General features: G+C 40.6%; 3 protein-coding genes across 5 annotated transcripts in view; 2 read left to right on the forward strand and 1 right to left on the reverse strand.

Annotated features, from left to right (window-relative positions):
- asb16 (ankyrin repeat and SOCS box containing 16) overlaps positions 1–1819 on the forward strand; it is a 5019-nt gene extending 3200 nt beyond the window's left edge. Inside the window, exons 6-7 of the mRNA XM_032537114.1 lie at positions 1388–1498; positions 1584–1819. Coding sequence (XP_032393005.1) covers positions 1388–1498; positions 1584–1769 — 297 coding nt within the window. The 3' untranslated portion in view covers positions 1770–1819. The remainder of the gene's footprint in view (positions 1–1387; positions 1499–1583) is intronic.
- Positions 1820–3480: 1661 nt separating this feature from the next.
- tmub2 (transmembrane and ubiquitin-like domain containing 2) lies at positions 3481–7437 on the forward strand. Of its 2 annotated transcripts, none has more exons than XM_032537117.1 (3): positions 3481–3634; positions 4991–5619; positions 6288–7437. In XM_032537117.1, exons 2-3 carry the CDS (start codon positions 5006–5008, stop codon positions 6679–6681), a joined length of 1008 nt encoding a protein of 335 aa, XP_032393008.1. In that variant the 5' UTR covers positions 3481–3634; positions 4991–5005; the 3' UTR covers positions 6682–7437. The 2 variants fall into 2 exon arrangements, with proteins under 2 accessions (XP_032393008.1, XP_032393009.1); XM_032537118.1 differs by having other exon boundaries at positions 3515–3630.
- Positions 7438–10429: 2992 nt separating this feature from the next.
- Positions 10430–13734, reverse strand: part of atxn7l3a (ataxin 7 like 3a) — a 7067-nt gene continuing 3762 nt past the window's right edge. For both annotated transcript variants that reach the window (XM_032537115.1, XM_032537116.1), the window contains exons 9-14: positions 13695–13732; positions 13513–13581; positions 13368–13411; positions 12696–12767; positions 12239–12375; positions 10430–11349 (exon numbers count right to left, since the gene is read on the reverse strand). In XM_032537115.1, coding sequence (XP_032393006.1) covers positions 11105–11349; positions 12239–12375; positions 12696–12767; positions 13368–13411; positions 13513–13581; positions 13695–13732 — 605 coding nt within the window. In that variant the 3' untranslated portion in view covers positions 10430–11104. The remainder of the gene's footprint in view (positions 11350–12238; positions 12376–12695; positions 12768–13367; positions 13412–13512; positions 13582–13694; positions 13733–13734) is intronic.

Genomic DNA, 13734 nt, shown 5'->3' on the forward strand with positions numbered 1-13734 from the left:
CACCAACAAAACTCAGCAAAGATTGTTCCTGCTCGGGCTTTGACTTCTGGATATTCGGACCGAATGGCTTCGCTCGCATCTTTCTCCGCCGCCATTAGTACTAGTGTTAGTAGTTCTTTCACTGTCTATGCTTTAGTACAGAACTCACCGAAGGGTCACCGAAAGGCAACGTCATCGTTCTCAGCCACTCCCTCTGTTTGCTGATTGGCTACGTTCAGAAGACTGTGTCGTCCGGGGACTTTCCCGCGGGAAACTCGAGTGAAGACAATGACCTCTTCTGAAGAGGTTCTCATGTTTTTTTTTTTAAATCCTCCGTGTCCTCCTTGGCTACTAGCGACTGCGTGGAGGAAGGGTGGGGGCTGTGCGCGATCACGGAAAGCTTGTGTTATGTGGACGGACAGTTTTGTAGTCATTACTTTACCCCTGGGTTGTCCTCGGGTCAAATTAGACCCGTTTTCAAAATGTTCAAATCAGAATCAGATGAGTTTCTTTGAACTAAAATACCCCAAAATAACTTGGATGCATGGATGTATGTTTTACGGAACCCATTTAACGATCTTTGCACGCAAAATTAACTTATAACTTTTATTGAATTGTGGGTGTTTTATTCAATTTTATAAATGGTTTTAAAACAGTATTGTGACTCAACTTTGACACAAACTAGTCCGTGATCACTCAACATCCTTTGATCTTAGTCAAAATAATTCATGATGTCTGCTTTTTTTAATTTAAAAAATTAGGTATAATGTCAAATCATTTAGGTGTATTGACCATGAATTAAAAAACAACAACATAAAAGCGTTTCAAGAAGTGTCAAAAACATTAAAAAAAAAGAGCCAAACACCCTGGAAAAAGCACAACAAATTTAAATTCACTTTTGACCTGGTTGGACAACAAGATCATGGTCAACGGGAAGACAACACAAGGGTTAAGGCCGTTTTACAGTAGCTAAAGATGAGCTGGCATGCGCAAATGTGACGTCATGAGAGCGCCGACAGTAGTTTCAGTCTCCTCCTGAACAGAGGAGGCGCTAAGGAGGAAAGGCTACAGCCTTTCGCCAGCGAGATCTACGTCATGTTGACGTGACATTGGCGCGCGCACGCTTGGATGCGTTGACTGTAAAATGGCCTTTAGAAGGAAAGATTCCAATACTACAAAACATCTGGCCAATATATTAATGCAATAATAGTGAAGACAAATGTTAAAATAGTGAAAACTAACCATATGAGGCCAAGAAATAATCTAAATCCAAAGCACTAAAGGTCGTAGCACATGTAATACTGTAACTATCGAGTCAGACAGACGAGGATAAACCTTTTCATGTAGTTTGACTCCAGAAATCTTTTTAACAAGTTGGACAGTGGGATTATTTCTTTGCTCTGCACAGATGTTGAAGCAGTGTGTCCTCTCTCCTGCCACTCTGGAGGTGATGCTGAACTCGTACACATCCATCCCTCCCTGTGAGTGGATGGACTCCCTGCCCCCTGAGATATATAAGGTGAGCAGCATTTAAATCCCCCCTTCTTGTCTCGTTTCCTATCCAGTGCTCTGACGGGGTTTTGTTTGTCCCGTCGCTGCCTCAGGAGCACCGGCCTTTCTTCGACCTGGTGCGTCAGCGGAGCGGCCAGCCTCGCTCTCTGCAGCATCTCTGCCGGTGTGCTTTACGCCTGTGCCTCGGAGGCCGGTGTTTTGCAGCAGTCAGTGAACTGGACATTCCCAGCTCTGTAAGGGATTACTTGCTGCTGTGTGAGGACGGGACGCTCCAGTAACTTCATATTGTTTGTTTGTTTGTTTGTTTGTTTGTTTGTTTGTTGGTGTGTGTGTGGTGTTTGTGCTGGGGTGGGGGTGTGTGTGTGTGTGTGTGTGTGTGTGTGTGTGTGTGTGTGTGTATTTATTTTTTAATATTTGAAAACAAGTTTTTGTTGGATTACAATAACCACTTTCAGTTGTTTTTTTCAAACTAAGACTTTTTTTGTCAACTTAAAACACTTTCAGGTGGACTTTCTGTAATAAAATACAAATAAACACAACTTTACCCCGTGTTGGAGTATTATTAACTTTTAATTTGTTCATATTGTATTGGTTGATCGATCGTATTGTTACCTGTCAGAAACGCAGTGCTTGCATATTAAACTTATTGACATTACTGTTGCATGCAAAAATAAGTCTCCAGTATTTACATGCATAGCTTCTTTGAACAGGATAAACACAAATGGAATACCATATGAGAAATAAGCACCACTAGTACTTACGGTAGTAGTAATATTTGGGCTGTAATATGCTTTTGTTATTCTTGCATTTTCCATAAAAAACTGGCCAGAATGTACATGAAGAGATCAGTTTGCAAATTATGCTACTTCATTTACTTATATTTGCTCATAATTACTTTTTGAGCCTCCGTTTGAAATTTAATTACAGGTAAATGAAATACTTCATGTACAGTATGTATTTTGGGTATAATGTACGCTGTATGCAAATATAATTTTTTTTAAATGTATATATATATATATATATATATGTGTATATATATATGTATATATACATGTATGTATATGTATCCATATATATATCTATATATAAATGTATGTATATGTATATATATATGTATGTATATGTATATATATATATATATATATGTATAATCATGAAAATGTGCTTAAATATTACAAGAAAAGTACTCAATGCAGAACAGTGTCCCCTGTAAATGTTATACTCTTATATATGATATAAGGTTATTATCACTCATGCAGTAACATTAAAACCGGATGTTACGGTTGTAGCAGGTTGAGTTGGACCTCAATTTTAAATGTTTTGTATAAAACTACAACTATTTATTAATCATTTTCATTATTGACGCCTCATTTTTGGCTCTGGGTAAAATAACACTCGCCTCTCCCTCTCCATTGTCTCTGTGCCGGAGTGAGTATATACCACCCCATACTGTGGATATAGTCTTGTTATATATTGTATTTAATATTCTATTCATTTCTATGGTATACTGCTGTACTATATACTATGTTATATCGCAGTGCCATACTTTATATTACTTTGTACTTTTGTATTTTGTTGTCTTTGTACTTGTCTCTGCACAATGACAATAAAGTTTAATCTATATATCTATTATGTTATACTATACAACTATATTACAACAGTACAACACCTTATACTATGTCTTCATCTTAGCTTATCAATAATCAAAGTAACCAATATTTTTTGTCTTTTATACGCTCTCCCTATACTTTGTATGCAAACATCTTAAATTGAAAAGTAACTAAAGTTGTCAAAGAATTGAGTAAAAAGTATATTGCCCACAGAAATGTAGTGGAGTAGAAGTAAAAAGTACAGTACGTGAGTACATGTACTAAGTTACATTTCACCACTGTCCCTAAATTACCAGCATAGTAAATATCATACATTGTCATAAATGATATATAGGTATTATGACCACGAGTATGAGCAGGAGGAACAACAGGCGTGACCCGTTTCCAAATCAAGCGCTCCCAACTGCCCGGCGATGACGTCACGCCGTCTCGTCCCGTAGCCTCTGTGTTTATTATGTGGGTTTTTTAAGGAGCAGCTACTAACTAGCATCAAGCCTCGGCTTCAAACATGCTCTGATTTATACATCTGGTCGGTAAGATCGTTTAATATCAATGCAACAAAGACGGGCAGACGCTCACACGACCTCTGTGTTCAGTTTGAAAACAGTCGCGACAAAAACAATACAGAACGGCGAGAGTCGTAAACAGCCGAAGGTCGTTTTTTTGTTTTTTTTAAGCTAGCAAGTAAGGCTAGCTTTCAAGCTAACTTAGCTCGCTAACTAGCAACATAACCTAGCTAACCTAACAGTTACAACATGACAAGTGGGCCGCACAGAAGGTCACATAACGGCACTTTCTCTTTGTATAGCTAGCTAAATGTCGAGTGTAATGACTAGCTAACGTGGCATAAGACGTCGCTGTTGACACGTCTTCGAACAGCTGGGTTTTATAGACATAGCTTCACAGCTACAACAAACAGCTGATGACCAGCCCTGATAGCTGCTGCGGATTTATACGTTGAGTAACTTTCATCTTATATAACGTTAATTCCTTTTACACATGGTAACACCTCTTTAACATATTATTAATCTGCCAGCAACCCTGCGTATATTCAAAACATGTATGACGCTACAGAGCTATGGCATAATGTCTTTATAATCGGTTTGTACGTGTACAAATCCGAGTCATGTGCATTGTGTGAAGTAGCTTTATCCGGATGAGCTAGGACTCAAATAATACAAGAGTATGGTGGTTTCACTCTGTAACCAATAAAGTGATGGTTGGACAAAACAGGCCACTTTGGGCCTTTTTCCTTTATTGTATTCTGACAATTTATAGATTAATTTAAAAGATAATTGGCAGATTTTACTATAGTGAAATTAATAATTAGTTGCAGCCCTACTATAATATCACGGTTTAATAAAAGTAATTAGAGTAACTGTTTATAGATAAGAAATAACCAGCTTTTGGCGAATCCGGTGAATAAAAAAAAGGTACTTTGTCACACGTTAAAATCTGTAAATCCAATATTGCCATAAAGCTGTCCTGGTAATGGCCCAATACAAATATAAATAATAAAGGGATAATAAACAGTAATGCAAAATGTCCATCGGTTGACGTATTTATAATGAGCATACAGCATTAGATCTGTCAACCCTACTGTGTTTTTAGTAAAGTCATAGTTTAAATAACTAGACTAAGTTATTTGTAAAAATAATTCATTTTCATTGAGTACATTATATGCAAAGCCAGATTATTTTCCAATAACATTTGTTTAGATGATGAGAGAATGGTAGGTGTTGGACTACACTCGGATAGCCTTTAAGATCGGGTTTCATTTTGCTTATATGTTTTGTTTAGTTGCTACATTTTGTATGGATTGTAAAGGTCTTTGAGGCGAATGTGTGATTTGAGGCTGTACACATAATCTTGTTGTGTCTTTTCTTCAGGTTTGGAGGACAGAGATGGCAGTGTGTGCACTGACCATGCTGGATGGGATGGGGGATGAGGTCACGGCAGCAGGCGGCGTGTTTCTCCTGGTCCTGGCCCTTGTCTTCGCTTGGCTTTCAACCCACGTGGCCGACCGGGGAGACCACATACTGGGCACCATCCTCACTGTGGGCGCTCACGCCTCTCTGATCGGACTGGGAGGTCCCGACAGCTACAGCGGAGGCTCTGCCAGCGCCGACACTCCGGAACAGCAGGCTCCTCCGCCTTCTCAGGAGAACAAGCCGGACGACGGCGAGCCTGGGACTGAGAGGGGAGAGGGGGAGGAGACTGGGGAGGGAGCTGAAGGGGTACGGACTGATTTCCTGCTGGATATCCAGAGCAAACAACCACAGGCTGGAAGAATGCATACGTCAGATGATGAGGAGGAGGAGGAGGAGGAGGAAGAGGAGGAGGATGAGCTGGAGGAGGAAGATAAAAAGATTATAAAGCATATCCCAGTGTTGTCCAGCACCATCTGCCCCATCACCACCACCACTTCCGCTTCCATCTCTGTCCGTCTGAAGTACTTAAATGACACGGAGGACGTAGCTGTTGTAGATCCAGAGGATACAGTGGGAGTACTGAAAAGGTAAAACCACCCCGAACATCCACCCACAGACTTCAAGCATAGATTGTGAAAGGAATAGTTTTACAGTTTGGGAAATATGTGCTTATTTGCTTCTTGCAGAGAGCTAGCTGAGAAGGTATGGTAAATGTGAAGCTACAGTCAGCGGTCAGTTAGCTTAGCATAAAGACTGGGGAACAAGGGGACAGCTAGCCCGGCTCTGCTAATTAACGCGTGATCTCTAAGTGTAAAAAAACATGTTCTGGTTTTATGAGCGGTTATATGAATGGGACTATTTCTTAGCCTTGAGTCTTGTCATCACTGCGAGGTTGCCAGGCAACCGGCAGAGACTCCATGAAGTCCAAGAAAGCTCTCGTCCTTTTCACACAAACATCAACACGGTAAATAGTGATTGAATTCACATGGAACAAAATCTGTTTACACATTTCTGTTACCTTTGGACGGGGCCTGGCTAGCCGTCCCCCCCCTGCTTCAAGTCTTTATGCTAAGCTAAGCTAACCGACTGCTGGCTGCAGCTACACATTTATCGTAAACACACAAGAATTGTATTGATCTTCTTATGTAAGTCCCTGCCAGAAAGCAAATAAGCGAATATCCCAAAATGCCATAATGAACGGTCATTATGTCTTTTAACAACTCTTCTTCCTCGTCTCCCTCGATCTCTTCCCCAGTAAATACTTCTCAGGTCGGGAGCATCAAATAAAACTTATCTACCAAGGCCAGTTGCTGCAGGATCCCAAGAAGACTCTGTTATCCCTAAACATCACACACAACAGCGTGATCCACTGCCACATCTCCCAGGCCCTGCACGAGGCTACCCCGGAGGAGGGGGCTCAGTCTGGGCCCGGAGCAGGAGTCGGCCCGGGAGTCTCCGGAGGATTGAGGGCTGCTGGTGTGGCCATCAGCACCAGCAGCCTGGTGGTGCCCGTGTTTGTGGTGATACTGGCCGTGGTGTGGTACTTCCGCATCAACTACAGGCAGTTCTTCACCACCCCTGCGACCATCTCCCTTGTGGGAGTCACTGTGTTCTTCAGCTTTCTGATATTTGGGATGCACAGCCGCTGAAAAGGCAGAGAGGGGGAACACACTTACGGCTGAATGTTGTGAGGTAAAAATAAAAAAAAACTACAGCAGTGGGTGGCGCCTGGAGAGATGGACTAATCAAAACGGGGCTTGGTGCAGATGCCACAGCTGATTGGATGCTTGCAGAGTGTGTGTGGGTGACTAGGTATGGCTGTTTGTGCATGTAACAAAATAAAAGTCCTTGTACAGTATATATAGAATAAATAATAATTGCAGTGAGCTGAAACCGGACCATACTTTGGCTCCTCTCCAAATACGACTTAGTGGTTCAAACAGTATGCGCTCTTTTATTGTTGCTAATGTTTTCTTGTTTGTCTTTTGTTTTTTAGATCACCCTTTCTGTGTGTATAATTAACTGATAGATGCAATGATCTTAAAACCTTTTGGAACCACTCAACGTGCTGTGTGCCAGTTCAACCACCGTTATTTTTGAATGAGCCAAGCTCTGTGTAAGCAAATGCCCCAGTGCTAGGCTAAAATGTTCAGATATCTCTGATGCTCAAAAACTGTTGCTATGTAGAAATAGGCTAATTTAAATAATCACTAGACGTGAAAATAGACATTTTTTTGAGAAGATATTGTAAATATATGGTGTATTTTCTGTAAATAAAATGATAGAATGAATCAGATGAACCTGCATCTGGCACTTAAAGATTTGGAGGGTGACATGGAACCCTCCTGATTATGCTGGACTGCTCTGGCTTCAGTGATGTCTCAAATTAAAGCATTTCAAACCAACCTGTTTCACTAACCGTTCGTAGTCTAAAGAAGTGAGTCTCTGGTTATGCTTTGTGTTTATTTCCATACAAACACCAGTATGCTTGGTAGTGAAGAAAATAAATCACATTATGATCACATACAACAGTCATTCACACGCGCACAGATTTGTGCATGGAAAAAATTATTCAACTCACATTGCCTTCTTTGTCATTGCTCTCTTACTGCACACATACACAGAGATCCACAAAGGAACACCAGCTGTTATCTTCATCCACATAAAGGTGGCTTAAAAAAAAAAATCTAAATCACACCTACCAAAATATCTCAATAACAGGTCATTTAACTTTAGTGCACATCACAAGACTCCACTGGAAAAGATTCAAAAGGGCACGGTCAAAGTTACTACAAACGCATGTCGAAGTGTAAACTACTGGAAATGAAATCAGGCTCGACAGATTTGAGACTAACCACTGAATGCACTTGAATTGAAGGACTGTATGGAAATTATTTGGGTGGGGAGGGAGTTTGAATCTTATATGTTGTTGGCTATTTTTAATAGACTTAGAATAAAAATAAACACGCTTTCCCCAATACCTGGAAATAAAATTCTACATGGTGAGCCATTCTCCATTTCTAAATAAAGAACTGCTAAATAAACAGCTCTACTAATCAGGCTCAGGCAGCACAGTTATCTATCCTGTTCCTTAAAACTGAGTTATCGGGCTTACTAGCTACTTGATTTTGATGAGGAAATAAAATGTTTTCTTGGGAAGAATGAAATAAAATAGAATCTACGATGAGATAAAGTCAGACTCTTGCCTGCACGCTCAATTTCGGACCATCTAGACCATTCGAGACACCACATTGCTTATGGAGATAACGGCGTACGTTGGATGCCCTCGGTCAAACGCATTGAAAGCGACAGAAGTAGTTGAACAACTTAAAAAGAGCGTTAACCCTCCTGTTGTCTTCGGGTCATATCTGACCCGTTTTCAAAGTTTCTACATCAGAACATTATGGTTTCTTTTAAGCAAATTGCCCAGAAATAAGCAAAATAAAATGTCAAAAAAAAGTACATTTTTGACCGTGAAAAAACAAGACTAAACTGTTGTGATTATACATTAAAGCTTAACTATTTGCCAAAATAATTCATGATTTCAGCTTTTTCTTTTTTTGTAACTCAAATTAGGTATTATTTAATTTAAATGAGGTTTATAAATAAAATAAATAAAAAAAAGTTGGTGTTAGTGGTGAAGTAAAAAAAAAAAAAAGCACAGAAAAAAACCCCTAAAAAACGGGGCGGGAAAACAAGGATTATTGGTCTGTTTAAAAAAAAAAACTGACATGGGAAAGGTGGCGGGGTTATTCCCAAACTATTTGACCATTCAACAAGCGCTTCTAATGGAGTAATACCCCCACCTTTTCTTAACTCCTCTACCGCTCAATAATTTTCATACAGTCCCTAAATTTTACAGCAATGATGTCCTGATGCATACAAACAAACTAAATCATCCTTGTTTTCTGACTCTACAAATAATATCTGAAACTGTAAAGTCTGTTTAAACCCCCCCAAAAAACTTCTCTAAGACATCAACTGTGAAAAGTTGTACATTATTCAAAAGTACTGTATCTTACAACTTTCCCATTAGACATCATATAGGCGTACAGACTTATCACTCATGATCGTGAATGACAAGCACGACTGTAGCTCTGATCTTAATGTGATCTAGAAGCAGAAACTAAGTGAAAACACACAAGACATGTTTTGGATGAAATTTGAGTTTGATTCATGATTCATTCTTTTTTTTTTTTTTTATCTCACGCGTTATACAAACATGTACTGTACATGTGCCCCAAGAGCCTGACGGCTCATCAAATATCAAAATCTGCATTTACACACAAATAATACACTTCATCACTTTATAGGCAGTGACAGATACAACTTAAATATATTGTTGATGTAAACAAAAAAACATTAAATAATTAAAATGGCACATGTACTTTTACAAGAAAGTCACATTCACAGGATGCATAGTTTTATGAAAAAGATCTCTCACACACTCACATACACACAGTGCAATACAATGCTAGAATTAAAAAGCCACTTATGAAGGGTCCAGTATATGCGTATCAAGGTTTGAACTGAAAGCGCTTGAAGTCCATGTGTCCCGAAACTCAGTTATATGAACACACGATCTAAAAAGAGGGACAGGTCGCAGAATTGCCAACAATGAGCACCTGAAGGTTTCAGAAAGCCAATTTTAAGACTTGTCATGCCTTGTGGAAAAGGTTAAGGGCCAACAAAAAGTCCTATAGTTAATAAAAGGTCTTCAAATAACTTAAATAAGTTGTTAAGAAAAAACAGGCCATCAGGAATTGAGATGTAAAGGAACATTTTGTACAAACTTCCAGAAAAGAGTGGACAAATATTCCCAATGGGCCTTTTTTCATAGCAGACATGTGGACTAGTGATAGCAGGAAAAGCACAGGTGCATTTCATTCTTTTAACGCTGACTGACTGTGTTCCATTTAAGTGCATCAGTAAACCCCGTCGGGGAGCAAGCGTGCCCAGTGGCAGGACCCTGAAATGGACTGGAGTGCAGCCTCTTTTAAATAACGTTGTTAATTACACCTGTGCTTTTCCTGCTATGTCATGTTAAAATGCCTGCAGTTAAAAGGCCATTTATGGTGTCTTTTTAGGAGTTGAAAACTGATAATGTCTAGTTTTCTTTAGACCATAAAATAAAATAAGTGATATTGTATATCATATTGTCCAAATCAGTTTCAATTCTTTAATTTTAATCACTTTTGCTGGAAGATTCATAATGTGGTGATGGTGACCGCTACGGACAATTTCAAGATCTGTTTTCACTTTACAGCCAAAAGTATGTGGACACCCCTGTGGCCATTTAGTTCAAATTAAGGAACAGCCAATGCTACAGCATGCTATGATATTTTATCTAAAAGCGTGCTTCCAACAACAGTTTATTGAAGACCCTTTCCTTTTTTTAATAAGGTGCTTTCCCCGTGCACAAAGACAGATCTATAAAGACATGGATTTCCCAGACAGGCTTAAAAACCAACTTGACTGGCCTGCACAGAGCCCCGACCTCAACCCCGTCAAACACCTTTTTTGGATAAACTGGAGTTCAGACTGAGGCAGACCTTATCACTCACCACCAGCCGCTGATCTCACTCATGCTCGTATGCCAGGTTCCAACATCTGATCCTACATCTGGAACGACATGCTCAACAATCGCATATGGGTGTACTGTCCATGTGTCCACATGCAGTGTGGACATATAGTGCAACAGTGCAAATTGACACTGCCTGACATTGCCTGGACACTGCGACACCGTATATGGGGACTTTATGGGCATATAGGCACGCTTTCTGATTCACAGCTGGAGACTTCCTAATCATGTAAGACTAGTTGAGGCTAGCTAAAGTCTGTTTTAAGGTGGAATGTTCCCTATAGGTTCCTGCAGATACTCTGATTGGACGCTTTGACCCCTATCCACAACATTTAGAACACTGTGGTCATAATTCCGAAGGAGAAATGTTCAAATGAATTACATGTCAAGAGTGAATGAATAAGAACTACTAAGTCAAGTTTTATCCCATCCTGTTCAGGTCTGTAAATGTAGGTATGAACAAAGAGCTGCTCTGACAGACAGGGCTTCTGCTAATTTAGATCATCGTAGATGCTGGAAATAGAAGGTGCTGAGAGTTTGGGCCTCTTTTTTTTGGTCGAAAAGCTGATATTACTCTGAGAGCTGCTGCTGCTGCCACCGCCTCCAGTCAGGCTTCCCCCTCCGCCTCCCCCTCCCCCTCCTATTACTCCTCCTACTCCTCCTACCACTCCACTGTTCAAACCGAGAGACGTCCTCTTCTTTTTCTTGGGCCTCCTAGAATCGGAATGGTTGGTGCCTGTGAGAGGGACAGAAAATGTATCTTTAGACTTTACTGAATCAGGAAAACCCAATGAGATCAAGATCTCCTTTACAAGTGAGACCTAGTGCAGATTACAAAATGAAAAAACAAAAACAAAAATACAACCAAATGAAATAAAGATTTCAATATCGAAACATATATTATATATTTTTTCTAACCCCGGCCACATGTAAAAACCTTTTTGCAAATTTGAGGACGTTTTTCCAAATTTTGCTGTTTCCTTCAACATTTTCTAATGCGATACATTGATGGAAAACATGACTACTGATGCAAATACGTATGACTGTCCTATGTGAAAACAGTCACAGTTAAAGTGAATGAGGTCTCTAACCCTAACCCATTGGTATTAGTGCATCCAGTTTTAGATTACTCCGTAAATTATTCCAGAGAAATGGTACCCTGGAAATCCAGTGTTCTTGCTAGAGCACAATTTGAATTTGCTCCCTCTGGCACTGAGTAATGGTTCTCATTAACTATACCCTTGTAGCCGAGCTGCACCAATCACATCGGTGTATCTGATGTAAGCAGAAGCGAGCTAAACAGATGACGACGTCACCCCGTGTGTTGTTGTGATTGGTTGTAGTGTTATCCAATTGCGTGCAGTGAGATTTTCAAATGCACGCATGGTGCTGCCCCTTGAGATGGCCGACTTTAATTTCTTGATGCCAGACCCTTAATCTTTCAGATTTGGATCTGGATTTTCAGGCTAGAGAAATGGGGAAAAAAATATCTAAAAGCTGCCTTTCCAAGATTACTTTTTACTGGGGGGACAGAAAGTGTAAGCCAATCCTGAGAACGGTCCATCAACAGTCTGTACGTTTTATCAAAACAAATACTATACGTGTGATGCATGTTACTTCCTTACTGGCTTTAGATGAGGCCGAGTCACTGGGTGAAATATCAGGAGAGTCTTCCCACTGCAGGCGGCTCATCAGGGTCTGTCCATCTGGAATGTCAAAGCTGTCACTCTCCACCACAGCGTCTGCATCAGGCAGCGTCGGCCTGTTACATGCAACCCAGACAGAGTTACTGACTGGTTAGACATATGGGTGGCGTAAAATTGCCTGTAACAATTATGCAGGTATCATCACAGAGTTAGTTGAATCATGTCAGTCACATGCTGATTGGCACAGATGCTCCTCCGCTGAGACCTAATATGAAAGAGTCACAACTCTGCCTTTGCCCCTGTGTCAGAGTATTTACTACATTGACCAGCAGCACTACCGGTAATATTACCAGCTAACACCTGCACCACAAGGGTCACTTCAGTCATGCTAATATTACTTTTGTTAAGTACACTGAGGGGGGGTAAGGACACTCACGCGGACGGCCCCAGGAGGAACAGCCTGACGGCCCTCCTCTGTTCGTCCGTGTGCTGGGGACATCGATGAGACCTGGTGGGACACAAGGTGGCATTATACATCCCTGACACATTCACTTCTCGCATCACCCTGCCTGCATACACACAGCCACAGGGGACGGAGGGAGGCGGGACGGACGGACTGCTGCAGACACAATCAGTGACCAATCAGCGAGGGAAGAGCAGCAATGCTGTGTTAAACGTTGTGTTAAAATGTTACTGTAGAAGTTGGTCACTGACAGAGTCCTCCACTGTCTAATTAAAACTATGTCAGATCCACCTCTTTGGTGTTTTGTTTTGGGAAGAGGAACAAGTCAATCTCTGGTCCAGAAAATCTTTAAACAATGAAATGCAATGAGTTGCCAACTTGTGTCCCCGAGTTAGTCCAAACATACATGTTTTCATACGGATGAAGTAATTTAGTTTTCATGACAAAAGCTTCACCGAAGGGACATAAAGACACTGACCTCAGCATTTGGAATAAATAACATGGCAACACCCACATAAGGCCAGGTGTCACAGTACCTGAAACTATCCTGCAGTATTCCAGACATTAGGACCACAAAAATGTTTGAAGAAGTTTCATCAGTAGCTTTATTGTGTAGTACGGGCCAGTGGATTATACAGTAATTACCTGGTACACATCTTCTTGGTGTGCTCAGAGATCACCCCACATTGCTGTAGAAACAAACACAACTTGTTTAATTAAAAACAACAGAGCAGAGAAATAAGACTGTAAGAGATCACTAAGCTTGGGTGTATTCATGCCGGCTACGCACCGTTGTTAAAAGGGACCTGACTTCATCAGGGCCTAAAGTTTCATAACTGATGCCAGTGTTGTAGTTGTACTGAAATGAAATACAGACCAAGAACCGGTATTAATACTTTGAACAGACATGCAATACAAGATGAAAGAACTTGGAGGTGTGGCAGGCAACATGAACAAAGGAAGATTTGTCACCTTGTAAGGCTCTGAACTGATGCTGCTCCCAAGCTCACCT

This window comes from Etheostoma spectabile, chromosome 15 (assembly GCF_008692095.1).
Source record: "Etheostoma spectabile isolate EspeVRDwgs_2016 chromosome 15, UIUC_Espe_1.0, whole genome shotgun sequence".
In the NCBI taxonomy this organism is placed as follows: Eukaryota; Metazoa; Chordata; class Actinopteri; order Perciformes; family Percidae; genus Etheostoma; species Etheostoma spectabile.